This window comes from Pseudophryne corroboree, chromosome 6 (assembly GCF_028390025.1).
Source record: "Pseudophryne corroboree isolate aPseCor3 chromosome 6, aPseCor3.hap2, whole genome shotgun sequence".
Taxonomy (NCBI): Eukaryota; Metazoa; Chordata; class Amphibia; order Anura; family Myobatrachidae; genus Pseudophryne; species Pseudophryne corroboree.
Window position 1 is genome coordinate 374,420,157 of NC_086449.1, and position 16,285 is coordinate 374,436,441.

General features: G+C 48.1%; 1 protein-coding gene across 1 annotated transcript in view; it reads left to right on the plus strand.

Moving 5' to 3' along the window:
* Positions 1 to 16,285, plus strand: part of STRIP2 (striatin interacting protein 2) — a 246,197-nt gene that overhangs the window by 215,230 nt on the left and 14,682 nt on the right. Inside the window, exon 20 of the mRNA XM_063926727.1 lies at positions 10,946 to 11,150. Coding sequence (XP_063782797.1) covers positions 10,946 to 11,150 — 205 coding nt within the window. The remainder of the gene's footprint in view (positions 1 to 10,945; positions 11,151 to 16,285) is intronic.

Below are 16,285 nucleotides of genomic sequence, written 5' to 3' on the forward strand. Positions count from 1 at the left end.
GTGAAATGCTGTTCGGACCAGAATTAGACAAGTGGATTTCGCAGGCTACAGCGGGGAAGTCCACTTTTCTGCCTACTCCGTATACGAGAACCGCTCCACAAACTAGGAGAGGTTATTCGGGACCAGCAGTTACTTCATTTAGATCTCAGTCCTTTCGAGCCAGAGGAAGGGGTTTCGGTACACAAGCACGTGGGGGCAGAGGTAGAGGCCGCTCACAAGCAACAACCAGATAGCAGGATAAACCCGCTGACAAGACCGTGGCATGACGGCCTCCCAGCTCACCTGGGGTCCCCCTTGGTGGGCGGCCGACTGGAAGGTTTTCAGGACATCTGGGCCAAAACCTCACCAGAACTTTGGGTGAACAACTTTATCTTTCAGGGATACAAACTGGAATTTCAACAGAGGCCTCACAGTCAGTTTTTTACAACAGGATTGCCTCAGTGCCCTCAGAAGGCAAGGGCACTACGGGCAGCAATTCTCAAATTGCTACAAGCAGAGGTCATTATTCCGGTTCCCGCTTCTCAGAGAGGAACGGGGTTCTATTCCAATCTTTTTGTCGTGCCAAAGCCAGACGGGACGGTCAGACCAATACTCAATTTAAAAGTTTTCAACCAGTTTTTAAGAGTCTACAGATTCAAGATGGAATCAATCCAATCAGTCATTGCAGGCTTAGAACAGGGCGAGTTCATGGTATCCATGAACATAAAGGATGCATATCTGCATATTCCAATCTGGACTCCTCACCAGGCTTACTTAAGGTTCGCACTGGTGGCGGATCACTACCAATTCCAGGCATTGCCGTTCGGCCTAGCATCAGCCCCACGAATTTTCACAAAGATCATGGCGATCATGGTTGCAGGACTGAGACTGTTTGGGGTCACGATTATACCTTATCTGGATGCGTGGCTACGACGGCTGAGGAGTAGGCAGCAGAGTTCGGGAGCTCCCCGGCCATTAACTCCTGCAATCAATCCTGACCCCCTCTGGTGTCTCTGCCCGGCCGGAATCTATCACCACAGGCTGTGGGCACCGGCGGGCACCTCATCGCGCACTCTCCGGGACTCGTGGAGCGGCATTTCCCGACTTCCAGCCCTGCGGCCTGCACCTCCTCCGGATCCCCGGCCTCGATTTTCGGCGACCCGGACCGCGAGTCGCCCGCAGCTCGAACGGCGGGTTGCTGCTGCTGCCGGAAGCCGCTGAGAGTCTGGAAACAGGGGATAACATCTCCTCTGCCTGTCGGGCCGTGATCTGGGGCCCTGGTAGCTGGAAAAGATTAAGGTACTCCTGGGGAAGGGGAAGAGGCACGGCGGCCATCTTAGAAGCTGATTATAGGCTGCTGCCCACGCATGGTCACATGTAAAATCACCTGATGGGATTCACATATTCTCATATGCCCTGCGAACTGTCCCTGCATTCTGAGACCTTTCTGCATGCTGCTCTCTCCCATTCCTGACAGGATCCTTTAATGCACACTGATTTCTTCTACTACTACTCTCCTAATGACTATGCTAATACCTACCTGAGACTGGAGACAAACTCAGCTATTTACTGTGCACTGCCCTTCCAATATAACATACTGGAACTGCACTTAAATCAGATCTGCCTACACTGCTGTGCTGCACCAATTTCTCACAGTGTACTACGTACCATCATCCTATTTTACTATTCTGACATATTGACTGTACGCGGCTGATTCCCGCCACTGATTATACGCGGCCTGGCTGCGTCCGTCATCTAGCCACAACCCTATACTATAGCCTTAATCTGGGAAGTGTGTGACTGCTCCTGCTCAGCATGGTGGGGGGCGGCCGGAGTGCGGCCGCGGCCAAACTTGAAAAATTTACCAGGCAACCCAACCCTGGGGCTGCACCGGCTCCTTCTCAAGAAGCCTCTCCAACACACCCGACCTTCCCTCCTGAGACAGCGGTTGATTCCCCGGAAGTGGTGGGGGCCCCGTCTATTCAACAAGTGCTGGAGGCTATAGCCGGCAGTGAACAGCGTCTCTCCGATAAGATGGAAAAGGTGCAGTGCGATCTCTCCTTGCTCCGCCAAGATGTACAGCGAATCCGAGAGAGAGTGGGTGAGGCGGAGACACGGGTCTCCAACCTGGAAGATTTATGTGGTCCCCTTAAGCAATCTGTATCCGGGGTGACCCAGCAGGTCTCCTCACTTCAAACCAAGCTCCTAGACATGGAGGGACGGCTGCGTAGGAACAACGTCAGATTCGTAGGCCTGCCTGAAAAAGAAGAGGGTCCGCAGCCGGAGGAATTCCTCGAATCCTGGCTTAAAGAACTATATGGCGCTGAGTCCTTTACGGCCCATTTTACGGTGGAGCGTGCACATAGGATACCATCTCGGCCTTTACCCCCAGGTGCCCCTCCTCGCACCTTCATCGCTAAATTCCTGCACTATAAAGACCGTGACTCGGTTCTCCGTTTAGGTCGCACGAAGGGCCCGCTGATCCGCAATGGAGTTAGGGTTTCGGCCTTCCCGGACTTTGCCGCTGACGTCCAGAAGGACCGTGCCCAGTTTATGCCCATCAAAAGACGGCTGCGAGACCTCAACATTTCATACTCTATGCTGTTTCCCTCAAGGCTCCGAGTTGTGGCGGATGGGGAGACCAAGTTTTTCAACTCCCCCAGAGAGGCGGCCCAGTGGCTGGACAGATATGCACCGGGTGCTCGGCAACTGGCTCCGGAGTGATCTCCTACGAAAACAGCCCGGGGTTTGATCCACCGGAGGCTTGATCATGGTTCGGGGAGCCCCCTCTCTTTGCACTGGTGGCTCAAGACTTGTACGGCCAAGCGGCGTTGGCTAGAGAAGGGTTGGAGGTTCAGTTAAGAATCTAGCCTTCCTAGCGCTTGGTAGCTAGCTGATTGTTCGGGATATAAGTATGCCGAAGTTGGGGGTGGTATACGGGGAGGGAATGGTTATTTGGGAAGCTGCTAGTTGCGTTTCCTTTTACTATTTTTGGGGTTTTATTTTTTTCTTTAGTTTGTTATTTTTCTTATTCAAGTATTTACGGAGGCAAGGATGTTTCATATTTAGATGCTGTGGCTTACAACGCAGGGCTCATATACGTCATGTTTTATGGGTATTGATAATGCTTATACTCAAAATGTATTTTGGGAGAGGTCCATCCGGGAGGTGTATAGAGTTTATAGGGGGTCATGATTAATCTGAAAATTCTGGCATGGAATGTTCGAGGTCTGAATAACAACATCAAACGCTCTTTGATACTAAATATGATTAAGAAATATGACCCGGATATTGCATGCCTCAGTGAGACCCACTTGGAGGGACAGAGGTTACTGTCCTTACGACGGGCCTGGGTGGGCTGGGCATATCATGCCTCCCACTCCTCCTTTTCTAGGGGGGTCTCAGTTTTGATTAAGAAGACAGTGCAATTCGAGTTGATATCGATTAAAACTGACCCGTATGGAAGATATGTATTTATAGAGTGCAAGCTGAACGCCCAGCCCTATTACATATTAGCAGTGTATGTCCCCCCTCCTTTCTCATACAATGTGCTGCAACAAGCTGCGTCCTTCATAGCCCCCTCCCCTAATACCCCAGTGATATGCTTGGGGGATTTTAATAATGTCCTGGATCTGTCTATGGACCGATGGCACTCCCCACCGGCTGCGCTGGCGGGAGGTGGTCCTACCAAGTTTGCGGATTTTTTAAATAGTTTGCAATGGGTAGATGTATGGCGACTTCGTCATCCTGCGGTTCGTCAGTTCTCCTGCTTCTCCAGTACTCATGGCTCCTTCTCCAGAATTGACCTGATGCTGGTGTCCCCCACCCTCGTCCCTAGGATAATTGACGTCCACTACGAGGCTCGAGGGGTCTCTGATCACTCTCCTCTGATGATGACTCTTGCTGTGGAAAGTCAGAGGGGGCACTCCTATTGGAAATTGCACCCCTCCTGGCTGACCCAGCTGGGGGACTGCGGTGACTTGGAGACTCAATGGGAGGGGTTCTTTGGCGACAATATAGGGTCTGCCCCGGGTACAGTAGTTTGGGACTCGTTTAAGGCGTTCTTGAGAGGCTCATATATTGGACGGATAGCGGCTCATAAAATGGCCTCTAGGGAGAGAGAACAGGCCCTTGAAAAAGATGCTAGAGACCTAGAGTCCCAATATTTATCTGACAACGCCCCTGCGACAAAGACACGATGGCTGGTGGCTCAGTCAGTCTGGTTGGCCCACCTGTCTGATAGAAACTCTCGCTCCCTTCTTTTCAAAGCTACTAATATATATATGCAGGCTGATAGGACGGGGGGCCTTCTGGCCCGCCTTATACATTACGATCGCCCTGGGACCACGATCACCCAGATGTCCGGAGCGGATGGCTCCTTTGTCGACACCACACCGGACATTGCGCTGTTATTCCGATCTTACTTTTCTGAGGTTTATAATTCTCAGTTGCAGCGCTCTACTTCTGATCTTTCACGCTACATGGGGGGTGTCCCGCTACCTGCACTCTCCTCTGAGGCCTGCGAGTTGCTGGAGGCACCTTTAACGCTCGAGGAGGTGACTGCGGCCATTGGTATGTCCCCTAATGGCAAGGCTCCGGGATGCGACGGAATTCCCTCCGAGGTATATAAGAATCATATTGATTTTTTTGGCCCCAAGCTGCATGCCCTATATTTAGATATATTTGCCAGAAACGATCTCCCCCCCTCCATGTCAGAGGCAGTTATAATAGTGATCCCAAAACCCGGTAAAGACCCCAAATCTCTGGACTCCTATAGACCGATATCCCTGATTCCCACCGACGCCAAGATCCTGGCAAAGATACTGGCAATACGGCTTAACACAGTGATAACCTCCCTCATTCACCCGGATCAGACTGGCTTCATGCCAGGAAAGTCCACGTCTATTAATTTACGTAGATTGCATACCATTTTACAGCTCCCACACGGACTCCCTTCTGACTCGGCTGTGGTCTCGCTGGACGCGGCCAAGGCCTTTGACAGCATTGAGTGGGCTTATTTGTGGGAGGTGTTGGCTCGTATGGGATTTGGACCCAATTATATAAAATGGATTAAACTACTGTATCAACATCCGAGTGCCAGGATCTTGGTGAACGGTTATGTATCCCCATCTTTTCAGTTGACCCGAGGTACTAGACAGGGTTGCCCCCTGTCCCCTACGCTGTTTGCCTTGGCCATAGAGCCCCTGGCATGCTTGATTAGATCACACCCGGATATTGTGGGAATATGTACAGGATCACGTGAGGATAGGATAGCTCTTTATGCCGATGACATGTTGCTGTTTTTGCAGGATTACACCAGGTCAATGCCCATCCTGCTGCGTGTGATAGAAAGATTTGGAGATCACTCGGGCCTTAGAATTAACTGGCCTAAATCATACATTATGCCAGTCATAGGCCCCCCTCCTACTGTTTCCAAAATCCCCCTACCACTGTGTTGGACGGTACAGTTTAAGTACCTTGGAATCCAAATAACTAATGACCCTTCTGATTTTCTCCCCCTGAATCTGGATCCGACCATGCAGTGGGTCATGGGCAAATCTAAGACTTGGTGTAAGCTTCCACTAACGGTCTCTGGCAGGGTTAATCTCATTAAAATGATTATACTGCCTAAACTCCTATATATTATTCTTCAATCCCCGGTATATATCTATCCAACATTCTTTAGAAAATTGAATAGCGTTCTGTCCTCACTGATCTGGGCTAATAAAAGACCTAGGATACAGTTAAATACTCTTACCAGACAGAGATCTGACGGTGGCCTGGCTCTACCTAACTTTCAGATATATTACTTCGCTGTTCAGCTGACTCATATCACTATATGGGCACAAAACTCTGAGACCGACTCTCTACATTGTGAGTTTATCCGTTGTTACTTTCCCTACCTCTCTCCTATGCAGGTGCTACTGAGTGGGAGCATAGCTAGGTTTCTTCCCCCTATCATTTTTCAGGCCCTAAAGATTTGGAGGGCCCTGAGAGACCTCCTGAGATATGACGACCTAGACCCGGATACTCCCCTGTGGTACTCTGACTGGCTCCCTGAATTGCATGCGCTTGAGGGGCGGGAGGTGTGGGCTCCTAGATCGGTGATCTCTGTCTCTCAACTTTATCTAGATACTACATTAAAATCCTTTCAACAGCTGAGGGATGAGTTTGACCTACCCAATTCCTACTTCTTCAGATACCTCCAGCTTCGTCATGCCCTCCAGACCCAATTTGCTGAATCACCCCCGCGAATCCTCCCATTTCCCATCAAGACATTTGTGACCACTTTGGGTCAGGCTAAGATGGTCTCACTTGCGTATGGATATCTTCTCACCAAGCTCCATGCGGACCCCTTGACGCGTCTCCGTGGAAAGTGGGAGGAGGATCTGGGTCCAATAAATGAGGAGGATTGGGTCCTCGCTTTAGAATACCCTGCTAAGGTTACTAAGTCCCTTAGATATCAACAGATTCAATTCTTCATTTTACACAGAACTTATATGACTCCAGCTAGACTGGCTACGTTTGGCACAGGCAGATCTCCTCTCTGTCCTAAGTGTGGGGGGGCGGTGGGAACATACTGGCATTTAGTGTGGGACTGTCCGAGGTTGGGGGTGTTCTGGTCGGGGGTCGGGTCAATTCTGGAGAGTACGGGGGTGCCTGGCGGACTGCTTACCCCACAATTCTGTATATTGGGAATGGGGTGCCTTGCTCCTGAGTCTGGTTCAATGGGTCTCTATGCTCTAAATGTATGTGCCTTGGCTAAGGTTTGCATTGCAAGAGTGTGGATGGCCCCTAAAGGACCGTTAATATCTGCACTTAAGGCCTTAATTAATGACACTATAATTAAGGAGAGATATGTTTACATGAAGCAAAACGCATCAGCTAAGTTTGAAAAAGTTTGGTCTCCATGGCTAGATTCCCCCCACTCTCATCCTGTTCCCCAAATATAGTAGACACTAAAGTGCAAGCATGTCAATAAATTACTATGACTGAAGTGTACTGAGACGATGACGGTTGGGCCCTGTGAGCCCACATGCTCACACACGTGTATGACTAGTGGAGCCCTGAATCAAAATACTCCTTAATTTGCCTCCCTTGCCTTTTTCTTTGGTTGTTTGTTATTTTTCTATAGTTTAGATTACGGGTTTAAATATAAAAAATAAATGAGGACTAATATAGATGGGTGCGGATTTTGTAAGTCATGAAGGTTAGAGCATTAGGAAATCCTAGTATACATCTATACTGAAAATGTATTGATACTTTTTTGATGTAAGATATGTGTAAAACGCGACTTGACATATTTTGAATAGATGTAATGCTTGAGACATGATTATGCTCTGCAATGTATGTACCTTAATCTCCAGACTGCTGAATAAAAATTACTTTATATACCTTATCTGGATGATTTATTGATCAAGGCTCCATCTCAGAATCGACTGCTCAAGGATGTTCAGACATCCCATCAATTCCTAATTCAACATGGATGGATTGTCAATTTCCAAAAGTCCAACCTCATACCGACTCAACGGATTCAATTCCTCGGTCTCATCTTGGACACGGTCCTATTACGGGTGTTCCTGCCAGAGAACAAGATCCAGGACCTACAGAGATTAGTGGCTCAGGTACTGAGGACGCAAACCGTTTCTCTGCACCTCTGTGTGCAACTTCTCGGGAAGATGGTGGCGTCGTTCGAAGCTCTCCAGTACGGCAGACTTCATTCACGACCATTCCAAATGAACCTCCTTGCTCAGGGAGCAGGCTCGCACTGGCTTCTACATCGGAGAATCCGACTTCACCCACAGGTACGGGTCTCCCTGATATATATGGTGGTCGTTACACAAGAACCTTGCAGCCGGAAAAAAATGTGGCATTTGGGATTGGAGGATCCTGACGACGGATGCCAGTCTCAGAGGTTGGGGAGCCGTCCTAAACGACCATCAGTTTCAATGACGGTGGACCCTACAGGAGAGCAAACTACCCATAAATATCCTCGAACTAAGGGCAGTTTACAGTGCACTTCTCTTAGCAGAAGACCTAGTCGTGAATCAACACATCAGGATTCAGTCAGACAATGTCACGACGACGGCTTACATAAACAGGCAAGGAGGAACAAAGAGCAGGATGGCGTTAAAGGAAGCCACAAAGATCTTGTTGTGGGCGGAAAAAAGAGACATCATTCTCTCGGCAGTGTTCATTCCAGGTGTGGAGAACTGGGAAGCAGATTACCTCAGTCGCCAGGACATGCATCCGGGAGAGTGGTGCCTTCACCCACGGATTTTCAACATGATTGTGAGAAGATGGGGTCTACCTCAGGTGGACCTAATGGCGTCTCGGCAAAACCATCAGCTGCCCAGATATGTGTCAAGGACGCGAGATCCAGCAGCAGAAGGAGTGGACGCATTAACACTCCCTTGGTGTTACAGGAGGGTTTACATATTTCCACCATTCCCACTCATACCCAGGGTTCTGAAAAGGGTAAAGCGGGAACGAGTGTGGGCCATTCTAATCGCACCAGATTGGCCCCGCAGGAGTTGGTACTCCGACCTCAGGGGGTTACTTGCGGAAGATCCTTGGAGGTTACCTCAGAGAGAGGACCTGCTATCTCAGGGACCGTTCCTACACCCCGACCTGAACAGGCTGCGTTTGACGGCGTGGCTATTGAAACCTGGATCTTAAGAAACAGAGGGATTCCACGAACGGCCATCCCTACGATGATTGCCGCTAGAAAACCGGTCACAGCCAGGCACTACTACAGGATTTGGAGACGGTACATGGCTTGGTGTCAGGAGCGGGGATGGAATTCAACGAACTTCCATTTATCTCGACTTCTACTTTTCCTTCAGGCCGGTCTAGAGGGAGGCCTCAGACTGGGCTCTCTGAAGGTTCAGATTTCGGCTCTCTCCATCCTTTTTCAACAGCGGTTAGCATCCTTGCCAGAGATTCAAACCTTTTTACAGGGGGTTCTGAGGATTCAACCCCCTTTTCGTCCTCCCACGGCACCATGGGACTTGAATTTGGTGTTAGAATATTTGAAGTCACCGACTTTTGAGCCGTTGACAAGAACAGACCTGAAATCTCTCTTGGAAGGTCACGTTATTACTTGCCTTGGCTTCGGCTAGGCGAGTTTCTGAGTTGGGAGCCTTATCCTGTAAGAGTCCTTTCTTAGTTTTTCATGAGGATAGGGCGGAACTCCGTACAAGGGCGGACTTCCTTCCGAAGGTGGTTTCGGGGTTTCATGTAAACCAGCCAATAGTGGTTCCATCTTTCCAGGGTCTCACAGATGAGGACGTGTCCTTGGATGTTGTCCGAGCTTTAAGGGTATACGTACAAGGTACGTCGTCCTTCAGAAAGTCGGACCATTTGTTTGTCCTTTATGATGGGCCAAAGAAGGGTTGGCCAGCATCTAAGCAGTCTTTGGCTAGATGGATTAGACTTACCATTCGGCAAGCTTATGTTTCCTGTGGCAAACAGGTTCCGGTTCAGACGGGTGCTCATACTACCCGTTCAGTGGGTGCCTCATGGGCGGCTGCCAGGGGTGCTTCTACTACTCAACTTTGCAGAGCGGCGACGTGGTCTTCAGCCCACACGTTCGCAAAATTTTACAAGTTTGATACTTTTGCGTCCGGAGAATCTAAGCTCGGACGTTTAGTTTTGCAGGCCACCGACCGCACTCCCACCCTGGGGGTAAACTTTGGGACGTCCCCTACTGTATAGGACTCCAGTGTCCCCTAGTGTATGAAAGAGAGAAGAGGATTTTGGTACTTACCGATAAATCCATTTCTCTGAATCCTCTAGGGGACACTGGACGCCTGCCTCGGTGCTGTCAACCTGCTGTGTTCTAAGTTCTTGTTTTAAAACAGTTCGTATAAACAGCGTTCCTTTTTTTCGGTTAAGAGTTCTTGGCCGCTGTTTGATAAGTTGTACGGTTCGGTTCCTCGCCATGTGCTATAGTGTCATGTCCTATTCTCTCAGTCAAATTTTTCAAACTGAGGGAGGAGGGATGTGAAGGGGGAGGAGCCGGCTGTGCAGACAATGCTAATTTTAGATTGTGCCACACCTCCGGTTCAAGGATTCACCTCCCTACTGTATAGGACTCCAGTGTCCCCTAGAGGATTCAGAGAAATGGATTTATCGGTAAGTACCAAAATCCTCTTTTTTTGTCAGCTCATAACCTGAGTCATTATTTTAAATGCAATGTATAATGGGCGGTATTCAATTCTTTGCACCCCCTTCCACACCCATTCTTTTTCTACTGACTGGAGTGTTATCATTTCAGCTCGCTACCCCCGGGGTAGCAAGGCACTCTAACCCTTTACGCAGCTAAAGCTGATTACAATGGGCACAATATGCGCAATAACAGGGATCACTTTAGAAAGGAGATTGGGCGTGATATATAGTTTGATTACCCGCCAATAAATGTTATGTTTTAATAGCAATTTTGTCACCATATTGACTTTAGTGTAGTAGTGTGCCCCAAACAAGAGTACCTTTCTCTCCTCTTCAAAACTTAATACAGCTTAAAGATGTTTGCTTTAGAGGTAGAAAAAAGCAATTGGTTTCCCCAAAAAACCCAATTGTTTTTTTTTTTTTTTCTTGCTCATAAATACCCCTCCCTTTCGAGCACCTGAATGATATCACTAAGCTAATTGAGCATTTACCAATCTATATGTCTGCTTTAGAGGTAGGAAAGATTTGTTTGTCTCTGCAGTCAGCCTCTCAGAGTTTAAAATAGCTTCTAGAAAAATTGGTTGCCTCAGATTACAAGATACTTATTATTTAATTGGATCAGCTTGTATTTTATATTTACTTTTCAATTTTAAATTGATACATATAAAATGTGACCAATCCCATTGTATCAGCAAGAAACAGAACCCATGTATTTTACTGTCCATGTTATGAAGAAAAAAAAAGGAGCTTCTGTTTGCTAACACACTGTGATGACAGAACTTTATTTTGTTGGCAGATGTTGGTTGTGTTTAAATCTTCCCCCATTTTGAAACGTGCACTGAAAGTGAAACATGCCATGATGCAGTTATATGTGTTAAGACTACTGAAGCTCCAGACCAAGTACCTTGGAAGACAGTGGAGGAAAAGCAATATGAAAACTATGTCTGCCATCTACCAAATGGTGCGGCACAGAATGAACGATGACTGGGCCTATGGCAATGGTGAGTGGTTATCAGGATTTGAGCCTCTTTGTTATATATCGCTTGTGAATTTCTGAATTAAAGACATACAATAACTCAAGGACGTTTAGTAGGCCATTGGTGGCTCTCAGACCCTTTTATCGAGTTTTTAGCGTTAATCTTATAATATGTTTTTTTTCTCTTACGTCCTAGAGGATGCTGGGGACTCCGTAAGGACCATGGGGTATAGACGGGCTCCGCAGGAGACATGGGCACCTAAAAAGAACTTTTCCTATGGGTGTGCACTGGCTCCTCCCTCTATGCCCCTCCTCCAGACCTCAGTTAGTTCCTGTGCCCAGAGGAGAAAGGGTACACTGCAGAGAGCTCTCCTGAATTTTCTGTAGAAAAAGAATTTTGTTAGGTTTTTTATTTTCAAGGAGTCCTGTTGGCAACAGGCTCCCTGCATCGAGGGACTGAGGGGAGAGAAGCAGACCTACTTAACTGATAGGCTCTGCTTCTTAGGCTACTGGACACCATTAGCTCCATAGGGAGTCGGAACACAGGTCTCACCCTGGGGTTCGTCCCAGAGCCGCGCCGCCGTCCTCCTCACAGATGCCGGAAGATAGAAGCCGGGTGAGTATGAGAAGATCGAAGACATCTCAGGCGGCAGAAGACTTCAGATCTTCGTGAGGTAACTGCGCGCCATTGCTCCCAGACACAACACACACAGGCAGCACTGATGGGTGCCCTGGGCAGCAATAATCCTCAATTTTGGGCACAATAGAGTATGATTAGGCTGCGGAGGCAGTAAATCACAGATCCCCCGCCATTTTATTACAATTGCACTGGGACCGAAGCCCGCCGTTGGGGGGACGGAGCTTGATCCTCAGCACTAACCAGCGCCATTTTCTCCACAGAAGCTGCATGAGAACGCTGGCTCCCCGGTCTCTCCCCTGCTGAACACTTCACAGGCTGGAAAAAGAAGGAGGGGGGCACATTGATAACGCAGTGAGTGGGAATTTGGATAGTATATATATAAAAAAGCGCTATCTGGTCATTTTTTTCCAATGTTATTAAGGCACTGGGTGTGTGCTGGCATACTCTCTCTGTGTCTCTCCTAAGGGCCTGGTTGGGGTCTTGTCCCCTTATAGGTTTATCCCTGTGTGTGTGGGGTGTCTGTACGTGCGTGTCGACATGTCTGAGGCGGAAGGCTTCTCCAAGGAGGAGGTGGAGCAAATGAGTGGTGTGTCCCCGTCGGTTGTGCCGACTCAGGAATGGATAGACATGTGGCATATGTTGAATGCAAGTGTGGCATCTTTACATAAGAGGTTTGATAAGGCTGAATCAGGGGAGGCATCAGGGGGTCAATCCTCGGATTGGACCGACTCACAGGGCCCGTCGGGGTCTCAAAAACGTCCCTTAGCACAAATTGTGGACACTTCTAGCGACACGGACTCTGATTCCAGTGTCGACTATGATGAAGTAAAATTGCACCCTAATGTGACAAAAAGCATTCAGTGTATGATTGTGGCAATAAGGGATGTGTTGCATATTGCTGATGAACCCTCTGTTCCTGACACGAGGGTACACATGTTTAAGGGAAAGAAACAGATTATAAATTTTCCCACATCTCATGAACTAAATGAGTTCTTTGAAAAGGCTTGGGAGACTCCGGAAAAGAGCAGCTCCCCAAAAGAATTTATATGGCATACCCCTTCCCTAAACAGGACAGGGTGCGTTGGGAATCACCTCCCACTGTGGACAAGGCCTTAACGCGCCTGTCCAAGAAAGTGGCGCTATTGTCTCCAGACACAGCGGCCCTCAAAGATCCTGCGGATCGCAGGCAGGAGACTACTTTAAAGTCTATTTATTTGCATACTGGAGCTGTGCTAAGACCGACAATTGCGTCAGCATGGGTATGTAGCGCAATTTCAGCATGGACAGATGATCTGACGGCTGAATTTGATACCATGGATAGAGATACTGTATTGTTAATTCTAGCCCATATTAAAGATGCAGTCTTATTTATGAGAGATGCTCAAAGGGATATTGGATTGCTGGCTTCCAGAGCCAATGCCATGTCTATCTCAGCGAGACGATCCTTATGGACTCGCCAATGGACGGGTGATGCATGCGGATTCAAAAAAGCATATGGAAGTCCTACCCTATAAGGGAGACGTATTGTTTGGGGATGGGCTGACGGACCTGGTTTCCACAGCTACCGCAGGTGAATCAAATTTTTTACCATTTATTGCCCAACAGCAAAAGAAAATACCACCGTATCCGATGCAGTCCTTTCGGTCGCAAAAGTCCAGAAGAGGTCGGGTGTCCTCCTTCCTTGCCAAAGGTAAGGCTAGAGGGAAAAGAGCACCCGCTTCGGCTACTACAAAACCCTCAGCATGACGCTGGGGCTCCCCTGCGGGAGTCCGCACCGGTGGGGGCACGTCTTCGACTTTTCAGCCAGGCCTGGGTCAGCTCAGACCTGAATCCTTGGGTGTTGGAAATAGTTTCCCAGGGTTACAAACTGGAATTCGAAGAGGTGCCCCCGCGCCGATTTTTCAAGTCGGCATTACCAGCTTCTACACCAGAACGGAATGTAGTGTTAACTGCAATTCAATCGCTGTGTCTACAGCAAGTAATTATCAGGATTCCCTTGAACCAGCAGGGAAGAGGCTACTACTCAACCCTCTTTGTGGTCCCGAAACCGGACGGTTTGGTAAGACCTATTTTGAATCTAAAATCCCTAAACCTATACATGAAAAGATTCAAATTCAAGATGGAATCGCTCAGGGCGATTTATAGCCAGTATGGAGGAGGGGGAGTTTATGGTGTCACTGGACGTAAAGGATGCGTACCTTCATGTCCCCATATATCCCTCCCATCAGGAGTACCTGAGATTCGCTGTACAGGATTGTCATTACCAATTTCAGACGTTGCCGTTTGGGCTTTCCTCGGCCCCAAGGATTTTCACCAAGATAATGGCGGAAATTATGGTGGTCCTGCGCAAGCATGGAGTCACAATTGTCCCATACTTGGACGATCTCCTGATAAAGGCGAGATCAAGAGAGAAATTGCTGAGCAGTGTAACGCTCTCTCTGAGAGTGCTCCAGCAACACTGTTGGATTCTGAATCTACCGAAGTCACAGTTGATTCTGACAACTTGACTAACGTTCCTAGGTATGATACTGGATACGGAACAAATGAAGGTTTTTCTCCCGTTGGAAAAAGCCCAGGACATCCAGAACATGGTCAGAGACCTGCTAAAACCGAAAAGGGTGTCAGTTCATCAATGCACTCGAGTTCTGGGAAAAATGGTGGCGCCCTTCGGCAGGTTCCATGCGAGGACGTTTCAATGGGACCTTCTGGACAAATGGTCCGGGTCGCATCTGCACTTACATCGGAAAATAACTCTGTCCCCAGGGGCCAGGGTGTCTCTCCTATGGTGGCTGCAAAGTGCTCACCTGCTGGAGGGTCGCAGGTTCGGAATTCAGGACTGGATCCTGGTAACCACGGACGCAAGCATCCGAGGATGGGGAGCAGTCACCCAAGGAAGAAATTTTCAGGGACTGTGATCAGACCACAGGGCCATATACAACGGCCTTCGACAAGCGGAGAGTCTTCTTCGAAACCTACCAGTTCTGATACAATCAGACAATGTCACAGCAGTGGCTCATGTGAACCGCCAAGGCGGGACAAGAAGCAGAGTCGCGATGGCGGAAGCCACAAGGATTCTTCGCTGGGCGGAAAATTACGTAAGCGCTCTGTCGGCTGTCTTCATTCCGGGAGTGGACAACTGGTAAGCAGACTTCCTCAGCAGACACGATCTCCATCCAGGAGAGTGGGGACTTCATCAAGAAGTCTTTTCAGACATAACACGTCTTTGGGGAATTCCTCACGCCTCAACAAAAAGCTTCGGAGGTATTGTGCCAGGTCTCGGGACCCTCAGGCAGTAGCAGTAGACACCCTGGTAACGCCGTGGGTGTTCCACTCGGTCTACGTGTTTCCTCCTCTTCCTCTCATCACAAAAGTGTTGAGGATCATAAGGCGAAGAAGAGTACAGACGATACTCGTTGTTCCAGACTGGTTTAAAATCTTATTATTTTAATTGAGCATTTTAGTCAAGGTTTTTGTACATTAAACAAGATGTAGAAAAAATACACACAAGAATAACAAACCTTGAACAGTGCACAATATCTATTTGCTTTCATCGTACACAATTGTCACCAATTATCATGAACAAATAGGCAGAACAACTTAAAGATCCTTGTGTATCAGACTATATGTGCCTAGACTCACAATGCAGAGGCTAGCAAGACACAGCTCAGACACCCACATGTGACAAATGTACCAGATTCATTTAGGGTCCTTTCTGCTGTCATACACAAATCGCTCATGTCCTACCGTTGACCTGACTTGGCCAATTCACACTGGAATAGTAGGAGATTGTGGAGCCACTCAACAGTGTACAATGCAGGCCTTTGCTAACACGCACATTTGATTCACATAGATTGTAACATTAAGGAACATCAATACCAGTCCCAAAGATGCATATCTCTGCGTGGACGAGGGCATGCAAATGCCTATCGTAATGATGCAGTCAGTGACAGCAGAATTGTGAAGTTTTCACGCAAGCCCACAACAGATGCCAGAAGTCCGCACCCAATACTCCATACTCAGCACAGCTAGTGGTAGCCCCCTCTTCCAAATTTAGTAAGCCTAATCGTAATCCACTCTGTGAAGATAAACATCTGTATTTTCTGTAATGTCAATGAGGCATTCACCCTAAGAGACTACACAAGGGTAAGATTCCAATCCTCAGCCTCCAGCACTAAAAGAAAAACTTCCCACTTGTCTCTAAGGGCACAAAAGGCATCTCCAGCACAATTGTGTAATAGGAATACACATAGCTGATATAACCTTACAGGTACCCAGTGACTACAAGAGCTGTCGCAATGGGGAAGAAATAACAGTGGTGGGACTCCAGCAAACTGCATGCCGGAGCTGGAGATAGTGGTATAAGAAAGTTAGGTAATCCAAACAAATTACACATCTACATAAGGAATTATCTTAATCCCATTGGAAGAATGTTGCTCTGACAGCAGTCAGTTTTGTAAACACCCTTGGTGCCATGGAAAGTCATAACGGAAGGGCTTGAAATTGGAAATTAGATTTTATTG